The 26,334-nt window shown below is 38.7% G+C and overlaps 1 protein-coding gene across 28 annotated transcripts in view; it reads right to left on the bottom strand.

The window, feature by feature from the left end:
- LOC117409047 (sorbin and SH3 domain-containing protein 2-like) overlaps nucleotides 1-26,334 on the bottom strand; it is a 147,875-nt gene that overhangs the window by 10,674 nt on the left and 110,867 nt on the right. For 15 of the 28 annotated variants that reach the window (XM_058997934.1, XM_058997940.1, XM_058997928.1 and 12 more), the window contains 13 exons: nucleotides 18,746-18,796; nucleotides 17,467-17,659; nucleotides 16,937-17,051; nucleotides 13,307-13,390; nucleotides 11,263-11,319; nucleotides 8,072-8,121; nucleotides 7,371-7,549; nucleotides 5,128-6,690; nucleotides 3,002-3,081; nucleotides 2,414-2,460; nucleotides 1,260-1,374; nucleotides 1,018-1,146; nucleotides 95-298 (listed from right to left, as the gene is read on the bottom strand). In XM_058997934.1, coding sequence (XP_058853917.1) covers nucleotides 95-298; nucleotides 1,018-1,146; nucleotides 1,260-1,374; nucleotides 2,414-2,460; nucleotides 3,002-3,081; nucleotides 5,128-6,690; nucleotides 7,371-7,549; nucleotides 8,072-8,121; nucleotides 11,263-11,319; nucleotides 13,307-13,390; nucleotides 16,937-17,051; nucleotides 17,467-17,659; nucleotides 18,746-18,796 — 2,867 coding nt within the window. Of the gene's footprint in view, nucleotides 1-94; nucleotides 299-1,017; nucleotides 1,147-1,259; nucleotides 1,375-2,413; nucleotides 2,461-3,001; nucleotides 3,082-5,127; nucleotides 6,691-7,370; nucleotides 7,550-8,071; nucleotides 8,122-11,262; nucleotides 11,320-13,306; nucleotides 13,391-16,936; nucleotides 17,052-17,466; nucleotides 17,660-18,745; nucleotides 18,797-26,334 lie in introns of those variants that run through there. The other 13 variants (XM_058998071.1, XM_058997979.1, XM_058998034.1 and 10 more) reach the window with 6 other exon arrangements.

Genomic DNA, 26,334 nt, shown 5'->3' with positions numbered 1-26,334 from the left:
TTACTGTACATAAAAAAATTTTGCAAATTGTTTCAAAATTGTGCATCTGAGTAGGTCTTCATTTGCACTAATAGGAAAAGAAAGTCATTCCTACCTTTGTAGAAGCTAAGGTGTGTATCGTATCACTGGAATAGCTCTGAGGTATTGATGGATCCGGATAGTCGCCTAGGCTTCTACTTGAGCTCTTCTTGATGACATCCACATAGGACACTGGAAATATTCCTTGTTTACTGGTTCCAGGTATCTTCCCTTCATACCAATTCCGATCCACTTGTCGAAGAAGTACGACTCTCTCTCCCTAAAAATGAAATGCCAGTTTTCAGAATTAAAATCCACAAACCCTCTCACAAGAAAACATTCATTGCATTTTTCACAAACCAGGGGCTATTTTAGTCAAAGTCTCAACATTTTTTAATCAACATTTTGGGAAATTTAATATCTTATTTAGCATGTTCTGTATGGTTCTCTTTTGTTGTTTCTTAACAAGCTTACTAATTATTCCTCGCTTCCCGTCAAGGTGGTTTGTGCGTATGTTATCATATTAGTGCTGTGTTGTGCACTGAAGCCCACTGGCGAAGCATTATGTACTGAAGCCTGTGCAACATCGATATGCTTCCCTTCCTCTCATAATCAGCCTTTCATAAGTATCGCAAGCAATGATCCAAGCAGAAACAACAATAGAGAATCATATATAGAGCACATGAAATAGCATATGAAACAGATAATGGATTAAGTACTAGGAAAATGTAAATTATATAATATATCCCATTAATGCAATAACGTGAATTAATGTGAATCGATTTTTATTGGGTTAAAACGTTTTGATTCACATTACATATTATTTTCCAAGAATGCTCTCCTTCAACTAAAAAGGGAAGGACACAACATCAGAAATTAGTTAAACACAGCATATTTTTCTGTGAAAGCGCAGAAGGGGCCATCATTTGCGACACAGATCAGTATCTTGCTTAAAATCTGTATAGTACACATAGCTTCTAAATACCCGGAAAATGCTACCTTTCTCAGTGACAGCTCCACATTAGTGTCTGCTGTGAAGGTGTATTTGGCCACAGCCTCTCCTATCTCTCTTATCTGTGCTGGCGGGGGCGGTCTTGCTGGCTGAGATTTTTCTGTCAATGATACTTTCTAAAAAGAGAGAAATTAGGATAAGGGAGTTACACGTTGAGTGGTTTTAGGGACTACTGTACATAAAAAAAAACAATGAAACAAAAGGGAAGAAGTGCTAGGAAATAACATACCTCAACATATGAAATGGGGAAGATCCCCACTCGCCCATGATGCTCTCCCTCATACCAGTTTTGATCGATCTGCCTGAGGATGAGGACCATATCTCCTTTCTTGAATGTCAGTTCCCTGAAAGGCATTGTTCCCAGGTTAAATCTATTCCTATAGGTCACTGAGGTTATCAACCATATCAGCACTTCCCCTATTTATGAGTAGCAAGAAGGAAAGACAATGTGTGTGCACTTAAGAGAGGCAGTGCTTTGTGTGGTCATTGATTTAGCTAGCAGCAGAATATGCCTTTCTTTTTTTAATTAGAAATGTTGCTTGGCAGCCTTCAAAAGCTACTTTTAATCTTTTTACTGTTCTTTCCTTTAAAACTTCTTGTCTTTATTTTATATTTATACACTGTATGTATTGTTGTCTCTAATTTTCAGTAAAATTAAGTACAATTTAGCTATAAAAGCTATTTAAGCAACTGGGAATCGTAGCATTGCAGACCTGTGTTGTGATAATTCACTAGCAGAGTTAATACAATTACAAAACAGTATGCTCATTTTTTTTAAAATTTAGTAGTCGCCAGTTATTTTTGGTATTTTCTCCCAATTTAGAATATTCAATTATTTTTAGGCTCAGCTCACCGCTACCACACCTGCGCTGACTCGGGAGCAGCGAAGACAACCACACACACTGTCCTCTGAAGGGTGCGCCGTCAGCCGACCGCTTCTTTTCACACTGCAGACTCACCATGCAGCCACCTCAGAGCTACAGCATTGGAAGACAAAGCAGCTCTAGGTAGCTTACAGGCAAGCCCACAGGCGCCTGGCCAGACTACAGGGGTCACTGGTGAACGGTGAGCCGAGGACACCCTAGCCGACCTAAGCCCCCCACCCCCAGGTGGCGCTTGGCCAATTGTGTGCCACCCCCTGGGAGCTCCTGTCCATGGTTGGCAATGGAATAGCCTGGACTTGAACTGACGATGTCCAGGCTATAATATAGGGTGCATCCTCCACTCCACGCGGAGCGCCTTTACTGGATGCGCCACTTGGGGGCCCCCAGTATGATTAAATTTTGATCACCATGCATAGTCTTGCTTTAGGTATTAGTGTTTTCATTGTACTTTGCCTATTTGGCCCATATCAAAAAAATGTAAGTTGAAATCTCTACTCACTTTGATGTTTGAGCCTTAAAATCATATATTGCTCTGGCTTGCTGCTTCTGAAAAAAGTCATATATATACATATATATATAAGATAACATTAATAATAAGTAACCCAGTAATATTTGAGTAAACCTGTTAGAGCATTAGTAAATGTAACTCTGTATGTTTCATGTATTATAAGAGGCTCAAATTAATACAGCTGATCAACAACAAAGAATAGATTGAAAGTAACTACATTAAGAGGCACAATTTAAAAAAAAAACAACAACTAGCCAAAGTTGGCTAAAGAAATTATCATAAAGATGACTGATTTATGTCAGTATTTTGGCTGTGTGTAAAAACGTCAAGGAGTAATCATATGCCATCTGATAACAGACAAGCAATAAACTTTGTTTTAACTGTGAATCACTAGGTATAAAATCTGTATATGAATATCACATGGAAGGTTTCATAAATCTATGCCAGGCTAATGTCCTGGGGATTTTTCATAACAGTACATTTATCTCTCAAATACAATTATTTCTATAAACTGCTGTCTGCACTGGAGGTAGAGTCTGGCAAACATTGCTGTGATTTGTAATCTAACTGACTCATTACCTCTCTATCTGGAGTTCCTCTTGTTGGAGTATATCGACCCACATCAGCATAAGAAGAAAAGACCCTAGAGGATTCCCGAGCTATTCAAAATAAAATGGCACAATGTGAATGGAAATCCAATACATTTAATAGACAGACACCAAGTGCTGTGTTTCATTAGTCATTGTTGACTTGCATATGCTGTACTTAAAACTGCATAACGATGGAGTGTACATTAGGATAGGAATCATCTGGAATCAGTCTGATAAGCTTCAGCTGAAACTAGAAATAACTACTTTTCTGGTGTCTTGAAATCAAATATAACGGGTGACATTAAAATCCCTGTGGTATGGGTTTAAATTAGTTTACATCAACCCTTTAATCAATATTGGGACCACATGGTAACGGCTCATTAGTGTTATTCACGTGTACAGCATGCAGGGGATTTTAGGATCCTAATGGCCCTTGTAGTGAATATTTATAGTTTATTTCTGTATAACATTGTTTGGATATAAACACATCATTTTCACGAGGCCAGCATAATATTTCTTAGTTCACCTTTACAATTTAGATAGATTTAAGTGTTTTTGCTTCTTTTCGATGTTCTTGTGTTGGCGGCTTTCCAGTGCATAACCATTCTGCCAAGTCTCAAGGTACTGATGATCTGCAAATTAGAGCTCAGTCTTGTTTCATGACCAACTGTGTTTCTAAAATGGCTCACCAGACTTTGAATCTTGACCCATATGGATAGTTGAAAGTCCTTTTGGTTTTAAATGTATGTGTCATTGGGCCCACACTTTTAAAACTTGAAACCCTGCTAATGCTACTTTAGAAAGAATGTCAGGGATTCTTTAAAGCATTCTTGGATGCATCGAAGAAGAGTTTGGAGTTTGTGATTCAAAACACTCTTTAAACATATACACAGATTGTTAACAAGCAGAGCTACAGTTTTGTGAATAGGGCACAATCTATGTTTATGTGTCCCCTATTAGAATAGTTTCCAATATAGTATATACGCACGAATAGTGACGCACACATGTATCTTTAACTGAAAGAGATGCGTAAAAATAGCAGAGGAATATCTATCATTCAGTGCAGGAATCCAGGCCCATTTTAGACTGGCCATCATTTAAAACTCTTCTTCAGCTGCTCCAAACTGCAATTATCATATATCACTGGCTGCTTCTATTAGCAGATACATTTCACGTTTAATAGGCATACAAAAAAAAACAATTAACTGAAAAATATTTTTCATAACACTGTATAAAGTGTTTATTTTCTTCTTCATGAATGATGTCTCAACTGTTCAAAAACATGAGAATCCTCATATACTAATACAGTTTCAAACTTCACCTACCAAATTGCTTATCAAATTGTTCTGGCAAATGTGATCTAAACACATTGTTAGTAATTTGCTGTTTTCTTTTTGGCGTGGCAATATCGCCAACCCAAATGGAGAAACCCAAAGATAATTAAACCCAATATGGTTTTGGTCTAACTTTTAGTAACTTCTACTATTAAGTGTTTAATCACTAGAATAAATTGCTTGAGGCAGATTCATTGTACTGCTGATCGAGGCTTTAAAAGAAATAACAACAAATAATAATAATTACTGTACAGTAATATGTTTGTGAATGAATATGAGTGCATGCATTTTATATCAGACACAGACACAATGGAAATGAATTCGACAACAAACGTCATGACTTAAATTTTTCTCTGTGTTTAAGGCAGCCCTGGAGTATGCTTGAAGAAAAATAAATACCCAAAGAATGCCAAAGACAGGAAAAAAGCAAAGGATAACATCAATAGGAATGGACATCAAAGTGGTAGTACAATTGAAGTCACTTGCCTACTGTGTGTGTGTGTATATATATATATATATATATATATATATATATATATATATATATATATATATATATATAGTTGTATTTTGAGTTCAAAGGCAAATATTCTGAGGACTAAAACAATTCTAACAGTGTAAAACTAACTAAGCAAATTCCTTGAGATTCAGTTCTACAGTTGACTTTTTATCCTAGGTTTCAGGATTTCTACAAGATGCACATGAGAAATGGGTGGGATGAAATTTGTGTGAAGAGTTCAAACAAACAGATGTTAAGCAAAATGGGGGTTGTATAATCCACCTTGATAACACTGTGCATGATCGTTCCCTTGGTTGTTGTTGGTGTCCATTTCTTGATACGAAGAACTGAGGGGTAATCTTCCAGAATCCGTCTGGTATGAAGCATAATTCACAAGGCCATCTTGGGGCTGCTGTTGATAAGGCTGTTTTAAAGGGCTCCTCCTCCTCACGGCTTTGAGGGAGGAGTTTCTTTCAGGAATATCAGGAAGCAGTTCTGCTAGGAGTCTATGTAATATACTGTTATCTGGAAGGCTCCCCCTCCTTTTTTCAGCTTTAATGTGTTCGTAGATGTCCTTTAAAGCCGAGTCCAGTGCTTCATACACTGAGGTCTTTGATTGTGGTTTTTGAGTTCGTTTTTGAGGAGGCAAGCATTTTTTTCTCCTGAAAGGCACTGGGCTGACTAGGAATGCTAACTTTGACAAGCCTGACTCAGCTTCTTCTTTCTTTAGCTGCTCCTTCCTTTCTTGCTTAGCCCTTTCGTGCTTAAGCATAGTGGTGAACCTGGTGTTGGAGGCTGGGCATCTGCCCTTGCAGGAGCTGACCAGGTGTTTGTGATGGTGGTGATGATGATGATGGTGGCCTGACCCGTAAAAGCTTTCCGAAGAGGTGAAGGAGAAATGATCAAAGTCACTATCACTGCAAAACGAAGAACCCTCGATCTGAACAAAGTCACTGAGGTCGGACACCACTGGGTCATGCTCGCTGCCTGAGTAATCAAATTGGGATGCTGTCCGTTGCTGATGTTCATTGGTGACTTCGATGTGGATTGGCACCACAGTTTTTGACTTGTAGAATTGCTTTTGCCCCTCAGTGGGATTTCTGTTTGGATGTTCCTCATCCAGTAACGACTCAATGGAAAAGCGGCGCTTGGGACATGTTCCCCTTTTAGAGGAGTCTAAAGTACCATCAGATAATGTTTCGTCAACAAGATTTGGCATGGATTTGGATTTTTGGATCATTCTTTCAAATTCAGAAATCCTTGTTGGCACCATGTCTCTGGGAACCTCCTCACTGAACTCTCTCCAGCCTGCAAGCATGCATTTGTGCTGTTCTTGTTCATACTGTAATATCCTGGATTTTACTGAGCAAATCACCTCGGAGTTTAACAAGTCTTTTCGGTTGATGTGGTGCATCTTCCTGTACAGCTTTAAGAATCCTGGAGCGTTGTGCGCTGATCTGTGTCGAGTTCTGGGAATGCGGGGCTCTGATCCCTCACAGCGCACCCTAAAATAGGAATCTTTGAGTTCTTCGTCACACATCAGTGACCCCACACTTTCAGACCTCGTCTGCGTTTCAGCTAAACTCTCGTGTTCATCGGTCAGAAGATCGTCGCAGCTGCGAGACTTCAGCTTTGGCGATACTGTTTCTTCTGCGCTACTCCAAGTTTCTGCATCTTGCCGGTTCATTTGCCATCCGTTCTTGAAGCTGATTGACCTCTTTGAGCCCAGTGGAATGACCGGGAAAGGCTGATTGTGATCGTAACTGTAGTCTAACGCATGTGAGGCATTCTGGTTGGGACCTGAACAACTTAAAAGGGGTAAGTACATTTTGCTAATATCCCCACCTTTGAAATCCATGGAGCAGCATGACAAGAGAAAGACATGAGAAGAAATTAACAGGTTCTCAAAGACATTCGGTTATAAGCAGAAGGGACAAAGGAAGAAAATGTATGTTTTTGAAAAGGAAAGCAAAAAATAAAAAGACAGATACAGTCATAAGCACTAAGTATGCAGCAAAATTAATACCCTCCACTTGATGCTGCAAAGGTCAATTTATAGTCAAATATTTATTGGTAACATAAAAGAAACATATACAAACTATTATAATTTGTTAAACACTGTTGGAAAATATTTACGTTCCTTCAAGACATGCACATACAAAACTCAGTCACTAACATATCTACTTTCCTTTAAGACATGCATATACAAAAAACAAAATGACTAAAGTACAAACTATTTCCACTATGCATTACAAACAACATTATTTCAATATTTTAGGGAAAAACAGTGGAAATAAAACGAGAAGTTAGTCTAAAACAGTTATGGCACAGATAAAAGCCTTTCTCAGCTTAAAAGAGACCACAGGAAAAAATCATAGCTTACAGTATTTGCATTTTAAAGGGTATTTGAAATCCAACGACAGTTCAGAATCCGAGAACGTATACCTTCTACTTTCAATTTCTTCTGATTTGCGGTTTTTATGGGATACAAGTGACTCACCTAAACAATTTGAGCAGATTCTTACCTTTCACTCTAGATGGAGAAGAGGGAGAGGAACTAGTCAATGGCTTTCTGAGTGTGTTATTCTTCCCCTGTATGTCGGCAGCCCTTGGAGAGGTCTGATTTGCATTTTGATTGCTGTGTGCTCTCTGATCACTTACAGCAGGCTCAGACTTCCGTCTTTTTCTATAGTCACTTGCCGAGCTAAATAAAAGAGAAAATAAATCACTGATGCTTGAAAATTCAGAACCACATTACATGGTTTGCTTCCAGTGGATATTCAGGACATTCTAAGCAATTTACCATCTTATTTTGCATCATACATGATGTTACACAGCTACAGTTATACAATACTGAAATGCTGCTAAACAGGCCATTCCTTATTAAATTGCAGTGCATGGGTTGTACTGGTGCTTGATAGATTATGATACCCAGGAGATTTCATTGCAAATGCAATGTGCCCTTGGGACACAAACACACAGCAAGCTATTGGGGGAGGACAGCTCTGCTCTGGGTAGAGTCACACTGATTAATGCAAGAAAAGACACTGACCTGCCATTCCACAAAGATAGTGTTAGCAGCAGTACAAAAAGACATCTACTGTATAGTAAACTTCAAAAATTTAACCATTTGACTTCATATTTTTTAGCAATATATGATTTTAGTATGCTATATAACCAGAGGTTCCTGAAACAAACAGCAGATAAAAAAAATAAAAATCCTTACCTAGATGGTCTTTCTGGAGTTCTCTCCGCTGAAGGGTGATACAAAGAGATCTGTAAAAAAAACAAAAAAAAACTGTGAAATAATTAGCTTCCAGTGAATAAGGCAGCTCTCTGAAACAAACCCTTTCTCCCCTGCAGGAGTCTCGGATTCCCTTGATAGTCTATGAAGAGACAAGGCAAAGCTGGCTACAAATGCACCGAATGTGTTATGAGATGTAGAACCTGCATTAAGACATAAAGAGTGCCTCAGTAAACTAGATTAGGCTGCCACGTGAGGAAAGTGGCCCGTTGTTATCTTAACCTGATATCCAGAACACAATACAGTCTCGGAATGAACTCACTAGTGTCTCAATATCAATTAAAGCAGGAAACTCTTTATAAGCATTGCTGGAATACGCTTTCATTCTACTGCCTGCGCCAGCCCAGGGCAGTTCATATTGAGCACTGCTCTAAAAGCACACTGATCTGACTAGTTTTTTTTTTTTTTTTTTAACCATCTTTATAAGTAGCAGTGATGTTCATCCCCTGGAATGCAGTGTCACTCCAACACACTGGTCACTTGTCACCATAAATTCTGCACGAAGTGACGACAGCCACCTTTTCTTTTTTAATTGGTTGCAAGGCTTTAGCTACAATTTTAAACACGTACATCCTGTTTAAACTGAGGGTCCTCTAGCGGGTCTATGTGGAAGTTTTTATCTTCTGTATCTTCTATATTTGGTCTTATGTGTAGCACCAGTAAAACTAGATTGGTTTTTCAAGAAAAAAATAAAAAACCCCACAAAGCTAAAATAGCAATATGAAGTAGGAAAAACGTATCTACAGCACCCAATTCAAATTATTGTATACTAGTACTCAAGAAGGGAAATACATTACACTGTACTATATATAGGGCTTCTGTTTTTCTGTTTTTATTAATTTCATTTTTCGTGCTTATTTTTATCTATTTTCGAGATACCCCAAAAATGTTCTTTTTTTTGGGACTTTCGCTTATTATATACAGTATGAAATGATTGGTTTGGCCATTTTTTTTCTGTCACAATATGTATAGTAACTGGACAGTACTTGCACACTTAAGTTGTTCCTTATATCCTTAAAGTCACGGGCACATTCTTCTGGGTTCTTTTTACATTTTGCCACAATTTGCAAATTTGTTTTAAATCCTCCCTATCTAACTGTAATATAGCTTTAAATCCCGCAGACAAGTCTCCGTTCCTAATTGTAATCTAGTTTTAAATTTTGAAGCAGAGTCTCCAATAAGAATTTGCTGCCACTCAGTAGTTGGTGTGGGTTTAAAGTATATTTATTGGCTATACACCGATTTCATTTTTTTTTTTTGTACCAGGGCTGTTTTATCTATTTGTATCAGTTAAAACTGAAAATCAGAAGCCCTAACTATATAGTATTGGATTGTGTTCTACAAAAAAGCATGTTCCTTTCTTCCCATTTTGAGTATCTATTTTTTTTAAATACAGAAAGTGTCTCATTCATTTAAAAAGTGTTTCTTCCCCCGTAAATGTGCGTTTTTTTTATTACTGGTACCAAATTAATTTGATGTGATTTAACTGTGATTACTGCCCGCCTGAATTTAGACCACTGTTGCAAAATGTCCATTTTGATTCTTGCAGCCTGTTATCTAAGTGCATAATTTCTTATACTTTTGATAGTACAGTTTGATAAACAGTGCACATTTATATTGTAATCTAAATTATTTGATTTTTTTCTCATTATGCAAACCTTCTCATTCAGCAGGTAAATCAGAAAACAGCATGATACTGGAATCAGCACATTAGACAGGACCTTCAGAAGGTCGTTTGTAATACAAACAGTACACACACACATATATATATATATATATATATATATATATACATACACACACACACACACACACACTCATACTCATAAGAGTAGTAGTAGTGGGTTTATATAAATAGTAGTGGGTTTATATAACAGGACTTTTTCCATAAACGTGACACTACTGTAAGCTTGCGTTTTGAAACCAGTATGACAGACCCAGATATACAGTCACTTGAGCAGCCTGAGAATGCTGCACTCAGATATGGAGATTTGATTGTACAGTACAATAAAAAGGGTCATTATTTTCTGATCCGCTGAGAGACTATTTTAAAGTAATTCCTTTTCACTGCATGATAAAACACAGTCTTAGAGGCATTTACAAAGAACTTTATGGCGAGTAAAAATGGATATGAGATTTTCACTAATTTGCGAACTCGTAGTTGTAAATTCCTATACTAGCGATACAAAATGTCTGTAATGTTTCACTGACCAAACAGCCTGGCATCAAAGGTAATTCAACATTGCCCTACTGTGCATTATGACCACTTAAAAACAAGTCTGTTTCACTTATTAGAACAACTTGCAATTTGGTAACTGCCAGTAAAAAGATATTGGCTATGTTTATAACATAATAGAGGTGGCATGGTATAATTGAGGCGCAATTCCCCTGTTCTTTTTACCACATCATCGGTTTATATCAACTCTAATGTACAGTTTATCAGCAACAGCCTGGACGTGTGTACATTATACACATATATACATTATCTTGACTTTGTATTGTAATTTGTCTTAAAAAAAAAAAGTACATTTTAAACAGAATAACCTGTTTTGAGATTATTCAGACAAGTTTGTGGGAAGCTCTGATGTAGCCCTTTGCCCCCCCCCCCCCTTTTTTTAAAGTTGATAAACATTTCTTAATACAAATTTTGCAACGGCATTACAGGAGAAAAGGACGTGCATTTCTCTCTCAGTAAGATGATGATTCTTCAATTTGTCCCTTGAATTTGACATATTTTGATCCATGAAACAATTTTAATTGTATCAAATTGGCACTTTCCAAAATCTAGGAAAGTACAGTATAGTACGATGATGTTCGTATGACATCAAAATTCTAGAAAAAGAATGTTGCATTCTGGGTGCAAAGGTGTTGTAAACATAACCATTGATGGAATAAGCACTGAGGTGGTGTAACCCAGGGGTACATCTGGCCATGCTCTGTTTTGCCAGTCTCTACCTTCATAATGTACAAGCATTTGATGATAATTACAGGAAACAGGAAGACTATACCTGCAAACTATCACTGTTCAGACAAGTGACTTTTCCTGTGAGTAATGTTTGTGAAATTATGTGATATAATGAGCTTCTTGAACCATTCAAAGAAGTGTTCATTACCTTGGTGGAGACACCCGGAGAGCTTTCTGGCATATAATCCAAAAGTTTTTTAGGAGGCTTGTATCAGAAGCAGCGTATAGGAAGAGGTAGAAAGATGAGGTGAAGGAAAGTCAATGGCATCAAGGGAAAGAACATGTGGAGAAAGTGACATGGTTAGAAGACTGAAGGACACAGAGCAGCAGCACAGCAGAAAGAAAAAAACATGCATGCAAAGGAAAAGTAGAGTGGAAAATTAATCAAGCTGTGATGAATGGTTTAAAGCTTGATGCATGGAAATCCTTCACACACTATTGTAATCCTAACTTGTTGCATCCTATTTCATATTGTATTTTAGTAGTATTATTTGAACGTACTGTAAACTATACTGTATTTAAATATTAATCTTCATTGTAACCCTGTACTGCCATGTAACACCTGTAAGTCGCCTTGGATGAAGGCGTCTGCCAAATAAATAAATAAATAATAATAATAAAAAAGCTGATCCAAGGGCTTTACCTTGAAGAATGATTTCAAACTATTTAGTTATCTTTAATTCTTGTGTCATTTTTCATCAGTGTTAACTAATAGCTAACTAATTTGTCCCTAGTGCATGTGTAATATTTTGCTACAGTATATGTTCAGTTTTTTATTCTGATATTTAAAACTAAAAGGCCTGAAAAAAATATTTCAAAGCTTTAAATAGTCTAAAATGTTTTGTTCAAGGGCTTTTAAGTATTATTCAGCTATTTATTACACATTTATCCCAAGTGCTATTAAAAGACTGCCCCCCCTCCTTGTTTCCATTAATTAAACAAAGCTCAAAACTTTCAAAACAGTTTTCACTTACTGGTAGTTAAAGTTAAAGTTCAGGAAAACTACAAATATATATTTTTAAGAGCCGAATTCAACATGGAATCCTGATGAAAAGGAAAGTTTCGGCCCCGTCTAACAGACACCCGATTCCTGCAACGTAGGAGGTCTTCTCCCCCTTGATCCTGCACAGTTGGCTCTATTTTATTACACTTTACACCGGAATTAACTCATTGGTATATCATTTAGCAAAGGTCAACACTAAGGAAATGAAAGAGCAGTTAACCTCTCAAACTATCTTTAAATAGCTTTAATAAGACAGCAGGGCTAATTACTCTGTTCTTGTTGCTTCAGTGTGTCACATAAAAGTACCCCTGTCACGCTCACTCTGAGAGTTGTGTGTTATGTCAGTACTGCACTGTGGATGCGCAGCATGTAACAGGATTCGTGGTGGTTTTCATTCTGGTATGCCATAATAAATGCTGGTATTGAAAGGGGCTAGGAAAGTGGAAGCCAACACTGCACATGTACAATGAACATCTGTCTGCCTCTCTATTTATAAATCTACCACCCCATGCTGTATTAGAGACTTGAGACTTGAGGTTTAGCAGCTACAGTATTTGCATGCGAAGATTCAAAAGGCCTATACAACTAGCAGAATGCATCTATTCTATTGTAGCATCCACAACAATAGCAGACTTATTTGATACTTTTCTCTTACAGTTATTCAAGTCATTAAAAAAAATTAAAATACACTTCACACCACGCAGAAACGCCATTAGGTACGGGTGTGCATATAATTCAGCTTTGATTTCCCCTTCCAATGCTATATGAATACTCTTCTCGGTCCCAGTTTTTTTTGTGTTATAGTAAAATGATTAGATTCCATACTATGGTATTAAAACACCCTATTGGTATGATAACATCATCAGGTTGTTAAAAAAAATAATAACTAAAAGAGAGGAGATTTTAGCCACCATGTTCTGATCTTTTGCACATCCATACCTGCAAGCCCCAATGAACACATTTTACAGTGATACTGTAAGTAAGCTTGCTAGATGACTTTCCAGTCCAAAAATCATCTATGACAAGCACTATATCATTTGGTCTGTCTATTACACAAAACAAATACATCACTGAGCATTCTCACAACATGCCAAGCCTCTACCAGAACTGCGGGCAAAGTAGTTCAACAATTTACTTTATAGCGGATGTGCATATTCGGGTTTCTTGAATGCTTACTAGACTCACTTACCGGACGTCCGAATTCCAGTTCAGAAAAGAACTTATACCAGGGTTCATTTTCTAAATCTATCTCATCTGCGTGTATGCCATAAATCTGGAGCAGAAGTGAAGGAAAAAAGGGAAGGAAAAGCACACTAAGCGAGGTGGAAATGTCATGTCAAACTCACATGTGTTCATGAATTTCAATGGAATTATTATCATATCATGCTAAATAATGTTCAATGAGGTAAATAATGGACATTCTTGAATATGTTCTCTCACCCAGTGCTCCCTTGACAACACAACCCTCCTGCATTAAACCCCTTGATTTGAGAAAACAGACAGCTGAATAGAGGACGTAGACATGGTTTTTGTTCACAAAAGTTTCTAATGTACTTTAAGGTGTTTGGACCAGTATCATGATACATGAAAATTATGAAAAGTGACACAAATTAGCATATAATAAAATAAATGTTACTTTCTGAAGGCAAAATATAATTTTAAACATTACTTTCTGTGACAGGCTAGCTGCAGTGATGATGTCAGACCAGAAAGAATCACTCAGACAGACAGTACTGGGGTTGAAACTGAAAACGCAATGGCTGCACTCAGTAGGTTTAATGAAACAAATAAAAGGACGGACAGACAAACAAACACGGTGAGTCTAAACACTTATTATTATTATTATTATTTTAGTCTCTTTTACCTCCTCTCCACACCCGTTCTCCACTCACCGAACACACAACCCCGAGTGAGTGAAACATGCATCTATATATACGGTTGTGCCGGGATTCAATTACTAATTAATTATTCACTTGAATCCCAGCACGTGAACTAATTATGTGCAAGAGTACATCCAATACATCGGCACATTGTATCATAATTCAAGCATGTACATTTTCTTTCAGATAAAAAAAAAAACAAAACATTTGGCATATCTGTGCAAAATAATATTCAGTGACATGCATGTAGAAATACACATAATTATCTACATATGCAGAAAGAAAATGTTTTGCTATTCTTTTTCTATAAGAAAGAACTATGGGCAAAAAGTTGTCATTTGTGTAATGTTTTGTTTAGTGAACTGCTTATCCCTGAACAAACTACAACCCTGTCACATATCTTATACGAGTGTGTATAAAAAATGCAGACTTCATTACACTGCAGTGTAACTGAAAGGGAGAAAAATTAAAATGGGTTTTAGTGTTTCCTTGCGTTAGTGCAGTGTAGTTGTTCTCAGTGGAAAAGAATCTCTAATGAAGGTTCTTTTAAACTTGTCCCAGAATCCTGAATGGGCCAGATTTCCGCTTAGAGATATTTAAACTGTATTTCATACCCAATTATAAAATGCATTTTTTTCAAGAGGTTACATTTTAAAATCCAGTTACATAATAAAGCTTTGATTAATTAAAATTCCACTAGAACTGCCTTTAACACAATTTGTCTCAGAAACAATTTAGGAGATTTAGGTAGGTAGTGGATAGGCTGCATGGTACAATGCAGAAATACTATCTTCTACATGATAATGCAACTACAATGCAACTACCCATTTGTCTTTAAGTTGCTGTGAATCTGTATCACTGGACTTTGAGAGAGTTAGAAATTCAACAACTGTTTGCCACATTTATTCCTCAGATGTCAGCTCGCCGTAAAATATGAATCCAATCAATCCCAAAACGCCTACATATAACCAGATCATTCTGAAGACAAAACTAGGCTTGTGTTGATTTCAGCAGAGAGGGATTGGAAAATAACAGCTACAAAATCAAAGTGCACGCCAGACTACTTGCTATTAGGTCAGAGGACAGCTGGGGTCGATGTTGCTCTGCCAAGGGCGAAAGCTTCCTGCACAATCAGTCACCATCAACTCCAACGTAACACTAACTGGTTTGCACTACCAGTATAGGAAATCAGAAATAAAAAACCAATATTAAGTGATGGACATTTTAATTTCAAGATAATTGGTTTAAATCTCTACAAGTTCTAAAAAAAGTGTGCTCTAATATCACTACAATACACAAGGGAATACTGTTCTCAGCCATTTAAGATTTAAGAATAATTTACAGACATCCATTTAAGATGCAAACTTAACCCTCACAGCCTCCATGACTCTTTGACGCTAACAAAAACTAAATCGGAGCACCCCAGAGTTAAATAATTAATTTGTAAAACTAACTCAAAACAAATCTGTGTTTTCTTTTGTGGCAAGCACTGGTAAAACATATTCATAATTCATTCGTATATGTATTTATTTATTTATTTATTTTAAATTTAGTTGTTGCCAATTATTTATTATTATTTTCTCCCCAATTTGGAATGGCCAATTATTTTTAAGCTCAGCTCACCGCTACCATCCCTGCGTTGACTCAGGAGGGCGAAGACGAACACACGCTGTCCTCCGAAGTGTGTGCCGTCAGCCGACCGCTTTTTTACACACTGCAGACTCACCATAAAGCCACCCAAGAGCTACAGTGTCGGAGGACAACGCAGCTCTCGGGCAGCTTACAGGCAAGCCTGCAGGCGCCCGGCCAGACTACAGGGGTCGCTGGTGCACGGTGAGCCGAGGACACCTTGGCCGACCTAACCCTCCCTCCCTCCGGGTGGCGCTTGGCCAATTGAGCGGCGCCCCCTGGAAGCTCCCATCCTAAGTCGGCAAAGGAATAGCCTGGACTTGAACTTGCGACGTCCAGACTATAGGGCGCATCCTGCACTCCACGCGGAGTGCCTTTACTGGATGCGCCACTCGGGAGCCCCATATGTATTTTTTTAAGGTTTGTAGTTGCAGTCAGTGCTTCACTACGGTATGGTTCCACAATAGATAGCTAGAAGTTAGATTCAATGAATTATCAAACTATTGATGTCTTTAGGATACGTTAGAGAACAACTGGACTTTGTTCAAGCTTATTCATTCTGGACTGGTTGCTTAAATACGGTTGAAGATAAGTGCAATGAATTCTGAAACAAGATGTTCTGAAAACAGTTGAATCATTTAAAGATTTAAATGCCCTAAAATATTAAATGACAATTTACATCAGCTACTACATGTTGACATTTAGGCTCCTTTTTATATTGAATATCCACAGTCCTTCTTGTTCCAATCTTCAATCATTCTGTCCCAGACAATTAGCGTTCATATATTGAGGTTTTCATAAGCGCATTACAAAATAAAATACATGCAATAAAGCAAAATGATGCTCCAGGCAGTAGTCAAGCTATATAATGCGCTGTTAATTAACAATGATTTCTGAAAAGCACACACTCCACAGCAGGGAGCTGAATTTACATCACATACTGTTACTGTTGACATTCTTGTTCATTAAGGGACAAAATGAAATAGAGGACAATCATCAAGCTGCAATTTTATGAAAGGTTTTTTTTTTTTTTTTGGCATCTCCTGATTTGCTACAGCCCTGTAGTTGAGGGTATACAGTATGTCATATTCATTCACAGTTCAGTGGCTCTTTACATCTCGCTCTGTGGCAGATACAGTACGTGATATTGATTGTGCTTGAAGAAGTGGTGCATAAAGCCATCTACCATCGTATCATGAATGCTTTTTATGAAGGAACTAAGATACCAAGTAAAACGTACCAAAGAAAAATAATAATTTTATTATTGCTAGATACTGTTATTATACTACTATTATTAATATGGCTCCTACCGGTCTTTCATGCTGTAAAATGGATGATTTCCCTGGCTCGTACTCAAAAATACTCCTGGGTTCAGCACGGTATTTTCGGGTATCAACTTTTCTGTCCGGAGGTCCCCATTCATTCCTTTTGAAAACAAGAATAAAAGCTATATGAAAAGCCAAGCAGCACTGAAGAGCATGTAAAACCTTTAAGCTCACACTTATTCTCAATAGGTTTTAAAGCACTGTACTGTAAAGATATTTTACTATACTCTTTTTAAGAGCTTAACATATCTTACTGAGTTGAGCTTTTCACCAGTGTGGTTTGCAATTACACCTGAGACACCTCTACTCATTAACGCTTCAGTATTCATGAAATATAAATCCTGAAAAATCAACGTAACGCACTGTAGCACAAGAGCTAAATGTTTATCACAAATATACTTTGTATTGCGTTATTTACAAATAAATGTATCAGGCATTTTATCAAGATTGCAAAAGATTGTAAATTAAGACATTTGTTGTACATTCTGGATTTTGGATAATCGTGTTTCGCTTACATTTCAAGCGTGGCTCTCTCCAGTGGTCTCAGCTGGGATAGAGATGGCATTGGCGGTGGAGGAGGGGGAAGCAAAGGCGATGAGTCTTTAAAGGTGCTAGTGCTGTTGTCGGAGATGCTCTTCGACAAAGGCCGGTATGTGTAGGTCTTGGGCGCAGGGTGTGCCTGCATTGGGTTTGATGGGCTGTAATTATCTAACACAAAGATGCATAAAGTAAACAACCTTTATTGATACCTCTTTCAAATAGGGTGCATTGTGCTGCCTCAGCAAGACTGGGACCAGACTTAGGGGGTATTTTTATTATTTAAGGGAAGATTTTTTCGAAAGTATGACAATCTTCTTTATTTTGTAGATTAACCAGAAAGTACTGGTTATCTTTTAATTTTATTTTTACATGATTCTTTCTCACAATGACCTGATCAAAGAAAGCTCCTCTGAACTGGAAAGGAGCGAGCGGGCATTGAAGGGAGCCCAGCCCTCTTTGATTGTAGTGAGAAATTAGCTTTGTAATCTTGGGCATAAGATGCTAAATTGCAACTGTATATTAAAATTAACAGCAGGTTGTACAAACTCTGTAGAGCTGGGAAGAGTGCAGATAACTCTCATCGGATCAATTCCTCAGTGAACTCCTCTTATAGTTTGGGAATGTTTTGGGTTTTACATTCTAATATTTAAATGACAAAACTCATCATTTAAGAACTGGGGATCGGTCCGTTTCTGTGAGCCTGTTTTTCATTTTAGGATGTCTTCCACACCCTCACACCAATGTAACAGAATCTTATATTTGTACTCTGGACTTTTGGCTGTGCTTTTTGACATTAGGAGGCTGTGTGTTCCAGTGGTTAAAGAAAAGGGCTTGTAACCAGGAGGTCCCCAGTTCAAATCCCACCTCAGCCACTGACTCACTGTGTGACCCTGAGCAAGTCACTTAACCTCCCTGTGCTCTGTCTTTCGGGTGAGACGTAATTGTAAGTGACTCTGCAGCTGATGCATAGTTCACACACCCTATTCTCTGTAAGTCACCTTGGATAAAGGCGTCTGCTAAATAAACATAGCTCAAACTGTCACATAAGGTGCCTATAAACTGAATTGTTGTATTGACTGGATTTTGGTGGAAGAGGTGTAGAAATGAACAACATTTTGTTTCACTCACCTTCACAACAGCCACAGCTTGAAACTGTCTCTCCTACACACTACCTACAGGGTGTGTGCCTGTCCTTACATGAACTTTAAAAAGTGTAGAAAAAGAGACTTAAAATCATATAGGAAACACTCTTACCAGTATTTACAAATGCATAGGTGGCATTGTACGTATCGCCATCTGTATCATCTGTGGAGACAACATTAAGACAGTCAAGATTATTTCATACAGTGCTTGCTTTGCCTACTGGAAATCTTAAGGGAAGCATTTCACAAATACTCACAATCAGCGCTCCACATAAGCTGCATACTGGGTGTTTTACGCATTGAAAAAATATGAATTCCGCATGATATTTAAATGTAATGTGTAAAGAAAACACATAGCAATTTTGTTGCACAGTTTGAGTTTGCATGTTATCAAGCTTCTTGCATTTTGTTGAATCCCGGCATTTCCATGGTCAATTGTGAATAAACTACAAGCGAATGCTACTGTGCCAAAACAATTATGGTCAATTCGTCCATCGATTCATAAATTAATTCTGCAATTTATTATTTCATTTAGCAATTCATGCAGCAATTCATAAATTAATTAGTCAATTCATCCACACAAAAGGCTAGACGAGCTTCTGGGTGAATCGATTGCTCCACAATTGACCTGTGAATTTACAAATGAAAAGATGAATTGCCTACTGTCAATCTCGGACTGTGCCAAAAAGGTGTCTCAAGCAAAACTGCTTCAGCCAAACCTTGAAGCTTACTAGAAAAGGCATTTCAATAACATCAGCAACCAGCCAAAAAAAAATAAAAAATCTTTCATGGTACATACGGAAGCCCTGAACCACAGATGAAAAAAACAAAAACACAGAATCTATCTCGTAATAATTATTATTATTATTTATTATTATTTCATATAACAGATGCTAATATCCAAGGTGACTTACAGTTTTACTGTGCAGTGATAAATACAATAAATAAAACAAATATGGTAGAATTATAATCAATTAATAAAAAAGCAGTATTATAATAAGAAGAATGCAATAATCTAGTGGGGTGGCAGGATATACAGTAGCTAGTGATGCAGTGCTGGAATCCAGTGTGTAGAGTGAGGTCTATGGTGGTTCGTTGAGGCCATCGGAAAAAAATAAAATCATTCACTGTTATGTCGAGATAGGGATGCCACCTTTTCCACAGAGCAAACCCGGACATATTTCTCAGTCAGCCTAGGTCTATCAGAACTGCAGTATACTGTAATACAGTTTAACACAATACCACCAGATCTCCCCTTGTAATAAATATTAACACACATTATTAATACACGTTAAAAACTACAAAACAACGCCTTTATCAGTTGTGTGTCTGTAAAAAGAGACAAAATGAGTCAAAATGTACTCAGATTTGGTTTCGGTTTTTCAATATTACAAATAGCTGAGCTACGGCTAAATATGTAAAATATATTATACATACACAAAAATATATATGGCTTAATTGCCATTATATATCGTAATTAAACCATGCTTTATGGATTTTTTATTTACTGTAAAGGTTATGTATTTAATCACATGCAGATCAATATAATGTAAAGCATCCAGAGATGATAAATAAGAAAAGCAATACAAGTATAAACATTACGATTAAATACCAATAAAAAATGCAAAAATATGTTTTGGTTTTTACTCTGTTGACTCTTAATTGCAAAACTGAATTTATCACTATACTGGGGGGCGAAATGTGGCAAGGAGGCGACATTTGCCATGACACTTGGATTTTCAAGTTCAGGGTGAAGGATCCTCAGACACAAAATCCAGCCAGTCCTGAATCACACATCACCATGTAACGTCATAACAGCACAGCATGGCCATACTGGAGGTCAAAAGGCATTGGCGAGTAATGACAATTTAACTAAGCTTGTTAAACTTCCGATTTTACACTCGCTGAAGTTGATTTTACAGGAACAAAAAAATTAGATTCCAGTTACTGACGCTTCGTAGAACAATTTTTTTAAAATAGTCTATTTAACGAAAGATGTAAAATGTTTACATACAAACATAGAAATACTGTATATAATTAATATTAGTACCATATTTTTGAACATTTCTATTTTCTTAACTGGTATCATGTAAGTAAAGTTTTCTCAAAAGGAATAAAGAAACTCATTTATCGCTGTCTTTCATGGTAGTAAAAAGCACCGGGGGTGCACAGTAGGGGTCACAAATTCCAAGTATCTGGCACTTATCATTATACATTTCTAATTCCTGTGACTGGAGGTTAGAAGTGTACTCTGTAGTTGCAAGTACATTACATTTTGTTTTTTGCATTAGCTGCCATGGTTGTATTGACCATGTATTGGCGGTGTAGCCTGCTGGGGTCACATGACTGCAACACCTCAATTGGATTGTTTACATCATGTGGATATGTTCATTAAATAATGCTGGGGACAAAGTAGAATGTGCAGATCAGTACTAAACAGTACATTTCTAATACAGTAGTGGAAATCCTTTAAACAACTAATGTATGTCTGTGGCGGAGTGTCCCGCCCCTATGTATTTATTTATTATTATTTGTACTTGTTTGCGGCGCGGATAAAAGCGCTGCGTCTTTTGTTATTGTTTTTTATATTTAAAAACCTGTGAGGATGCATGGCTGATCAGCTACTGATTATTTAAGTAGCTGACAGTCACGCATTCTTACCAAACGCGTGCAGACTGTGGCCGAGGGGTAATAAGATAATTAACAGCTAGTTAACCCCTCGGCCAGAGTATAAGAACCTGCAGCTGTCCGTGCTGCGGGGTTGTTGAGTGTAGAGAGGAGAGTACGGGAGAGCGGAGAGAGAGAGCGAGGAGAATATAACGAACAATTGCTATATAATAAGATATACTTGTTTCTGTTTATTCGTTTGGCCCTCATGCCCTTTTGTTTTTGTGTTTTGGTATGTGTTTAAATCTTTTGTTTTGTATTATTATTTATTAAATCCAGCTGAACGCCGTTGCGTTCAGTTTCACCCACCCATCCATTGTTTTGGTTCAGTTACTTCCTGGTCCGTGACGTCACCACACCTCACCACTGCAAGCCATCCTGCCACAATGTCAAAGAAAATATTAAAGGAAGGTTGGTGTTTCTTATGTGTTTTACTTAAAACTGGACATTAGGGCGTCTGGGCTTGTTAATTCCTGCCACCCCGACACAGATGCCAATTCCTGGACTGTCTAGGTCAATCCCGGACCGATGGCCACCCTATGTCGAGATCACAAGAGAATTTATCTTGTGATCATGACAAAACCATTCCGTTATCGCGTGATCACAAGAAAACAGAAGTCATTACTTCCATTTCCCTGAGATAGATAACTTATGTCATGAAAACAGAAGTAATCACTTCTGTTTTCTCAAGATCCTGCGATAGATTATCTTGTGATCTCGACACAACATCTACAAAGCTGTTAATTGCCAAGACTTCAATATAGCTACCAGTATTCATGGGTCACTCATAAATAACACAGCGATACATAGTCATAGGCCTAAACAAATGTGTGTTAAGAGAAAACCCTAACAAAACCACTTTAAATTAAATTAAATATTAGTACTAATATGGCATACGCAGATAAAACTAGCCCATATGTATTCGTTAATTATTATAACCTATACCATGAATATAACACTATACGTTACTCTATGGAAAAATAATATGTATATCTATTTACCCTATGCAATTAACAGCTTGTAGAATTGTTTTCATAGTTTTGTGTCTGTGGTTTAAATGCAGTATAGTTGCAGCTCTTCTCATACTGTGTACGTACAAGATAGATTCTGTGTTTTTTTTTCCTATCTGGGGTTCAGGGCTTCAGTACACACCATCCATGTAAAAAAAAAAGATATATTCTTTGCTGGTGGCTGAGGTGATTGAAACGCCTTTTCTAGTAAGCTACAAGGTTATTGGCTGAAGCAGTTTTGCATGAGACTGGATTCTCATTGGTTTAAATGTTAGTACCTGCTCCAATTGGCTAGAAATTGTTATGTATTTTTGGTGCAGTGTAAGATTGACAGTTGGCCATTCATCTTTGAATTTGTAAATTCACAGGTCAATCGTGGAGCAATCAATTCATCCAGAAGCCCTTCTAGCCTTTCATAATGGATGAATTGACTAATTAATTTATGAATTGATCCACGAATTGATAAACTAATTAATGAATTGAAAATTAATTGATGAATTGTTTTGGCACAAATGGCGCTCCATATGAGAGAATTGATCATGTTGGTACAGCTAATTGTAGCCTGCCTGGGAATTGACAGAAACACCAGTAAAAAAAAAAAAAATGTACGGTTGAATCCTCTTACATGCAATGCAAGTTTGTGACTGGTGAATAAGCCTTAGGATTTCTCGGTGACGTCTTTATCCCCCTGTACCTAACCTACCAATATACCTATCTGTCAACTGAATTTTTGAAAGGTAAATCTATAAAATAAATACAATATTCTGTGTTTGGAGAGAGTCGGGATGCTTTATATTGCTATAGCAAGGCGCTCACTAAGGAATACAATATTATTGTTTCTTTATTTGCATTAGTGCAGTATTGGTTCTTTTTTATATTTGTGGACCTTTTTTTGTTTATAAATGTTTGGGAGCATGGCTGTGCACTTGGAAAGGGAGATTACAAGAAAGCATTTATTTGTTTTAGTTTAAAACCCTGGAAATACAGTATGTCGTTGCATATCCGACCCCCTGTGGACTGGGGTATAGGCGGATATGTGAAAAATTAACATTTACACATCCATAAATAGGTTAGTGAACAAAAATAACACGCCAACTGCCTTAAACATGGGGACATTTTTTGCTTTAAAATTAAGCAAACGTAAACAAGATTAATTAGGCTACAAAAACACAGTGTTGCTATGCGGTTTGCTGTAAGCCATCTCCACGCAAAGCTTTTTTTTTTTTTTAAAAAAGTCAAATGTACAGTAACCTAAAACTGATGGCTTCTTTCTTAACTCTAGAAGTCCCTGCCTCCCTGGTTCTGCTTTCTTAATATCTCTGTCACGGTACTTTGAGCTTTTTCTTGATATTGCCAACAGCCAATAAGCAGCTCGGTTTGAATATTGCTTCAGCTATTTTAAACAAACGGCCGGTAAGCATTGCATTTATGAAGCTTGCTTTTTTAATTCAAATGCATTTAAAAGCTACAACAACACGCTGCCAATATCTACATGCGTGCGCTCCATTATATAAACATTGCACAAAAAAAAGCTTTCTCGATTGTTGTATTGAAACGTCACTGCTACACACAGCTGACTGACACACACACACAGCCCACCTCTCTTAAAAGGGAACTCACCAAAAGGCTGATTGCTATAACGCTTTCTCTGTTTCCATCGCGGACGCTGCATTTGCTGCCAATGCCATTACTCTCGTAGCCTACTTTTAATATTTATTTATTTATTTATTTAGCGAGGCGGTTAATTGATCCGGGCAGTTATTTGACGGTCGGATATGCGACGTTCCACTGTATATAGAATGTGCGTGCAGGCCTTTGGAATTTTTAAAAAAAGTGATGTTTCTGTGTTTATTTGCTTCACAGCCATATTGTTTGTGATCAATAAAGCAAATAAGAATAATTGTTGTTTTTGTTTTTATTGTAAGACCAAGTTTGTGTACAGCAGTTCAAAGTAACATTACAGTTCAAATGGAAGGCTGTAGTTAATGCATACCTGTGACAGAGATCGAATGAGTCTTAGTGTTAGATCTCCCTTTCGACCTGTGAGAGCACGGTGTACGAGGAACAGAGTACCCTTAATGAAATGGCACGACAATTTATTCCGTAGGGTAGATGGAAGTCGGTCAGTTCGGAAGGGGGCGGAGCTATGGCACCCGAGCTCAGTGACCCAGACGGTAAGCGGCGTGGCATCCGAGGACTGGAGGAGCGGATGCGCTCGTTAACCTCGGGGTCATGGGCAAGGGTATAAATAGGGGGCATGGCTTGAGTGATCTGTTCCTTTGCATATGGTTAAATTATATGACCAAGAAGGAGCCCGTTTGTGAGATCGACCGTGAGTGTTTTGTGTCTGTGTTCTAACACTGTGTGTCTTGTGTGTTGTTGTCTCACTAAAGATTACTGAGCACGATCCGGAGCTGCAGCCGCAGGCCAGCGACAAACCCGGACTTCACCACTCACCTTTTCACTACTGGAACTGTCTTTTGTTTTGCACCTTTTAGCACTTAAATCACGCACTGTCTTTGTGTTTGTGTTTAGTGTGGGTGTCGGAACGGGACTTTGGGGTTGCGGGTCAAACCCGTAGGATTATAACGAGAAGTGATACACGCCGCTGTATCACTTCCAGCATTATTATTAGTTACAGGTTTTGCCTTGAGGCTCTGGACATTTATTAATTTAAATAAACACCCTTGCACCTGTACCAACGTTTGTCTGTGTGATTCTTCTGCACTGCACTCACCTGCACGTCATTACCACTTTGCCACACGTGGTTGTCAGAAGTAAGGATGGACTACGCAACACTGTCGGCGCTGCTGGAGCAGCTGGACAGCAGACGGGAGGTGGAGGAAAGACGGAGAGAGGAGAGGTACACTGCGCTGATCGAGAGGGTCGGGCTGGCAATACCTCCCACAGCATCAGCAGAATGCAGCTTCAGAGCGCCCAAAGCACGGACGCAGAAAATGACGGCGGATGATGATCCAGAGGCATACCTGGTGGCATTTGAGCGGCTGGCTACCACCGCGTCATGGCCCCGACAGTTCTGGGCAAGCCAGCTGGGACCCTGCCTGATTGGGGAAGCGCAGGCAGCCTACCAGGCGATGGGGGATGACGACGCCGCTCAATATGACCTGGTAAAGCTGGCTATTCTCCGCCGTCTTAACATTACGGAGGAAACGCACCGAGTGAGGTTCAGGGAGTACAGGAGGTCCCCGAACGTACGCCCCAGGGTGGTCGCGCAGAAGCTCTGTGACCACATGATACACTGGCTCACCCCGGCGCTAAAAACAACTGCCCAGATGGGGGAGGCCATCGTCATTGAGCAGTTTTGTCATGTGGTCGGCGCCGAGACCCAAGGATGGATACGGCGCCACAACCCCGACACCCTGGAACAGGCAGTCAAGCTCGCTGAGGACTTCGAGGACTCCCTGGTATCCGCCCAGACCGGGCTACTCACCCCACCTCAACGGAGCGGCCGAGCCCCACCTCCTCTCTCTGCTCCATCAGCCCCACCACCAGGACCGGTTCAACGACCTCCAAGAGCACCAACCCCAATGGGCGACCTTGCCTCCTCTTCATGGAGACCAAGGTTGGCCCCCAGCTGGGGTAGAGGTGCTGCCCCTGCCCCGTTGCCATACCAGCAGCGGGACAGACCATTTAATACTGTGCCCTCCTTTCCCCCTACCTGTTTTAGGTGCCGCCAGCCGGGACATCAGGCTAGGTCATGCCCATCTGCGATGGAGTGTGACGTGGCCGTCTGTAATCTGGCATCTGAAGCGGGTAAGCGAGGGAAAAATGGTCGGGAGGGGCCTTGTATTGTTAAGGTGATTTTTGGAAATGTGAAAACCCATGCATTAGTGGACACAGGGTGTGGTCAGACCTTAATTAGAGCATCTCTCTTAGGCGGTATGGTGTGGCAGCCACAAGGTCAGGTGGCGATCTCCTGTATCCATGGAGACACGGCAACATACCCCACAGTAAAAGCATATTTATCGGTCGGTCCGATGAAACGTTCCCTGGTAGTTGGGGT

The sequence above is a fragment of the Acipenser ruthenus genome, chromosome 2 (assembly GCF_902713425.1).
Source record: "Acipenser ruthenus chromosome 2, fAciRut3.2 maternal haplotype, whole genome shotgun sequence".
NCBI classification, from domain to species: domain Eukaryota; kingdom Metazoa; phylum Chordata; class Actinopteri; order Acipenseriformes; family Acipenseridae; genus Acipenser; species Acipenser ruthenus.
Note: the sequence above shows the minus strand (reverse complement) of the source record. Positions and strands in the feature narration are given on the sequence as shown.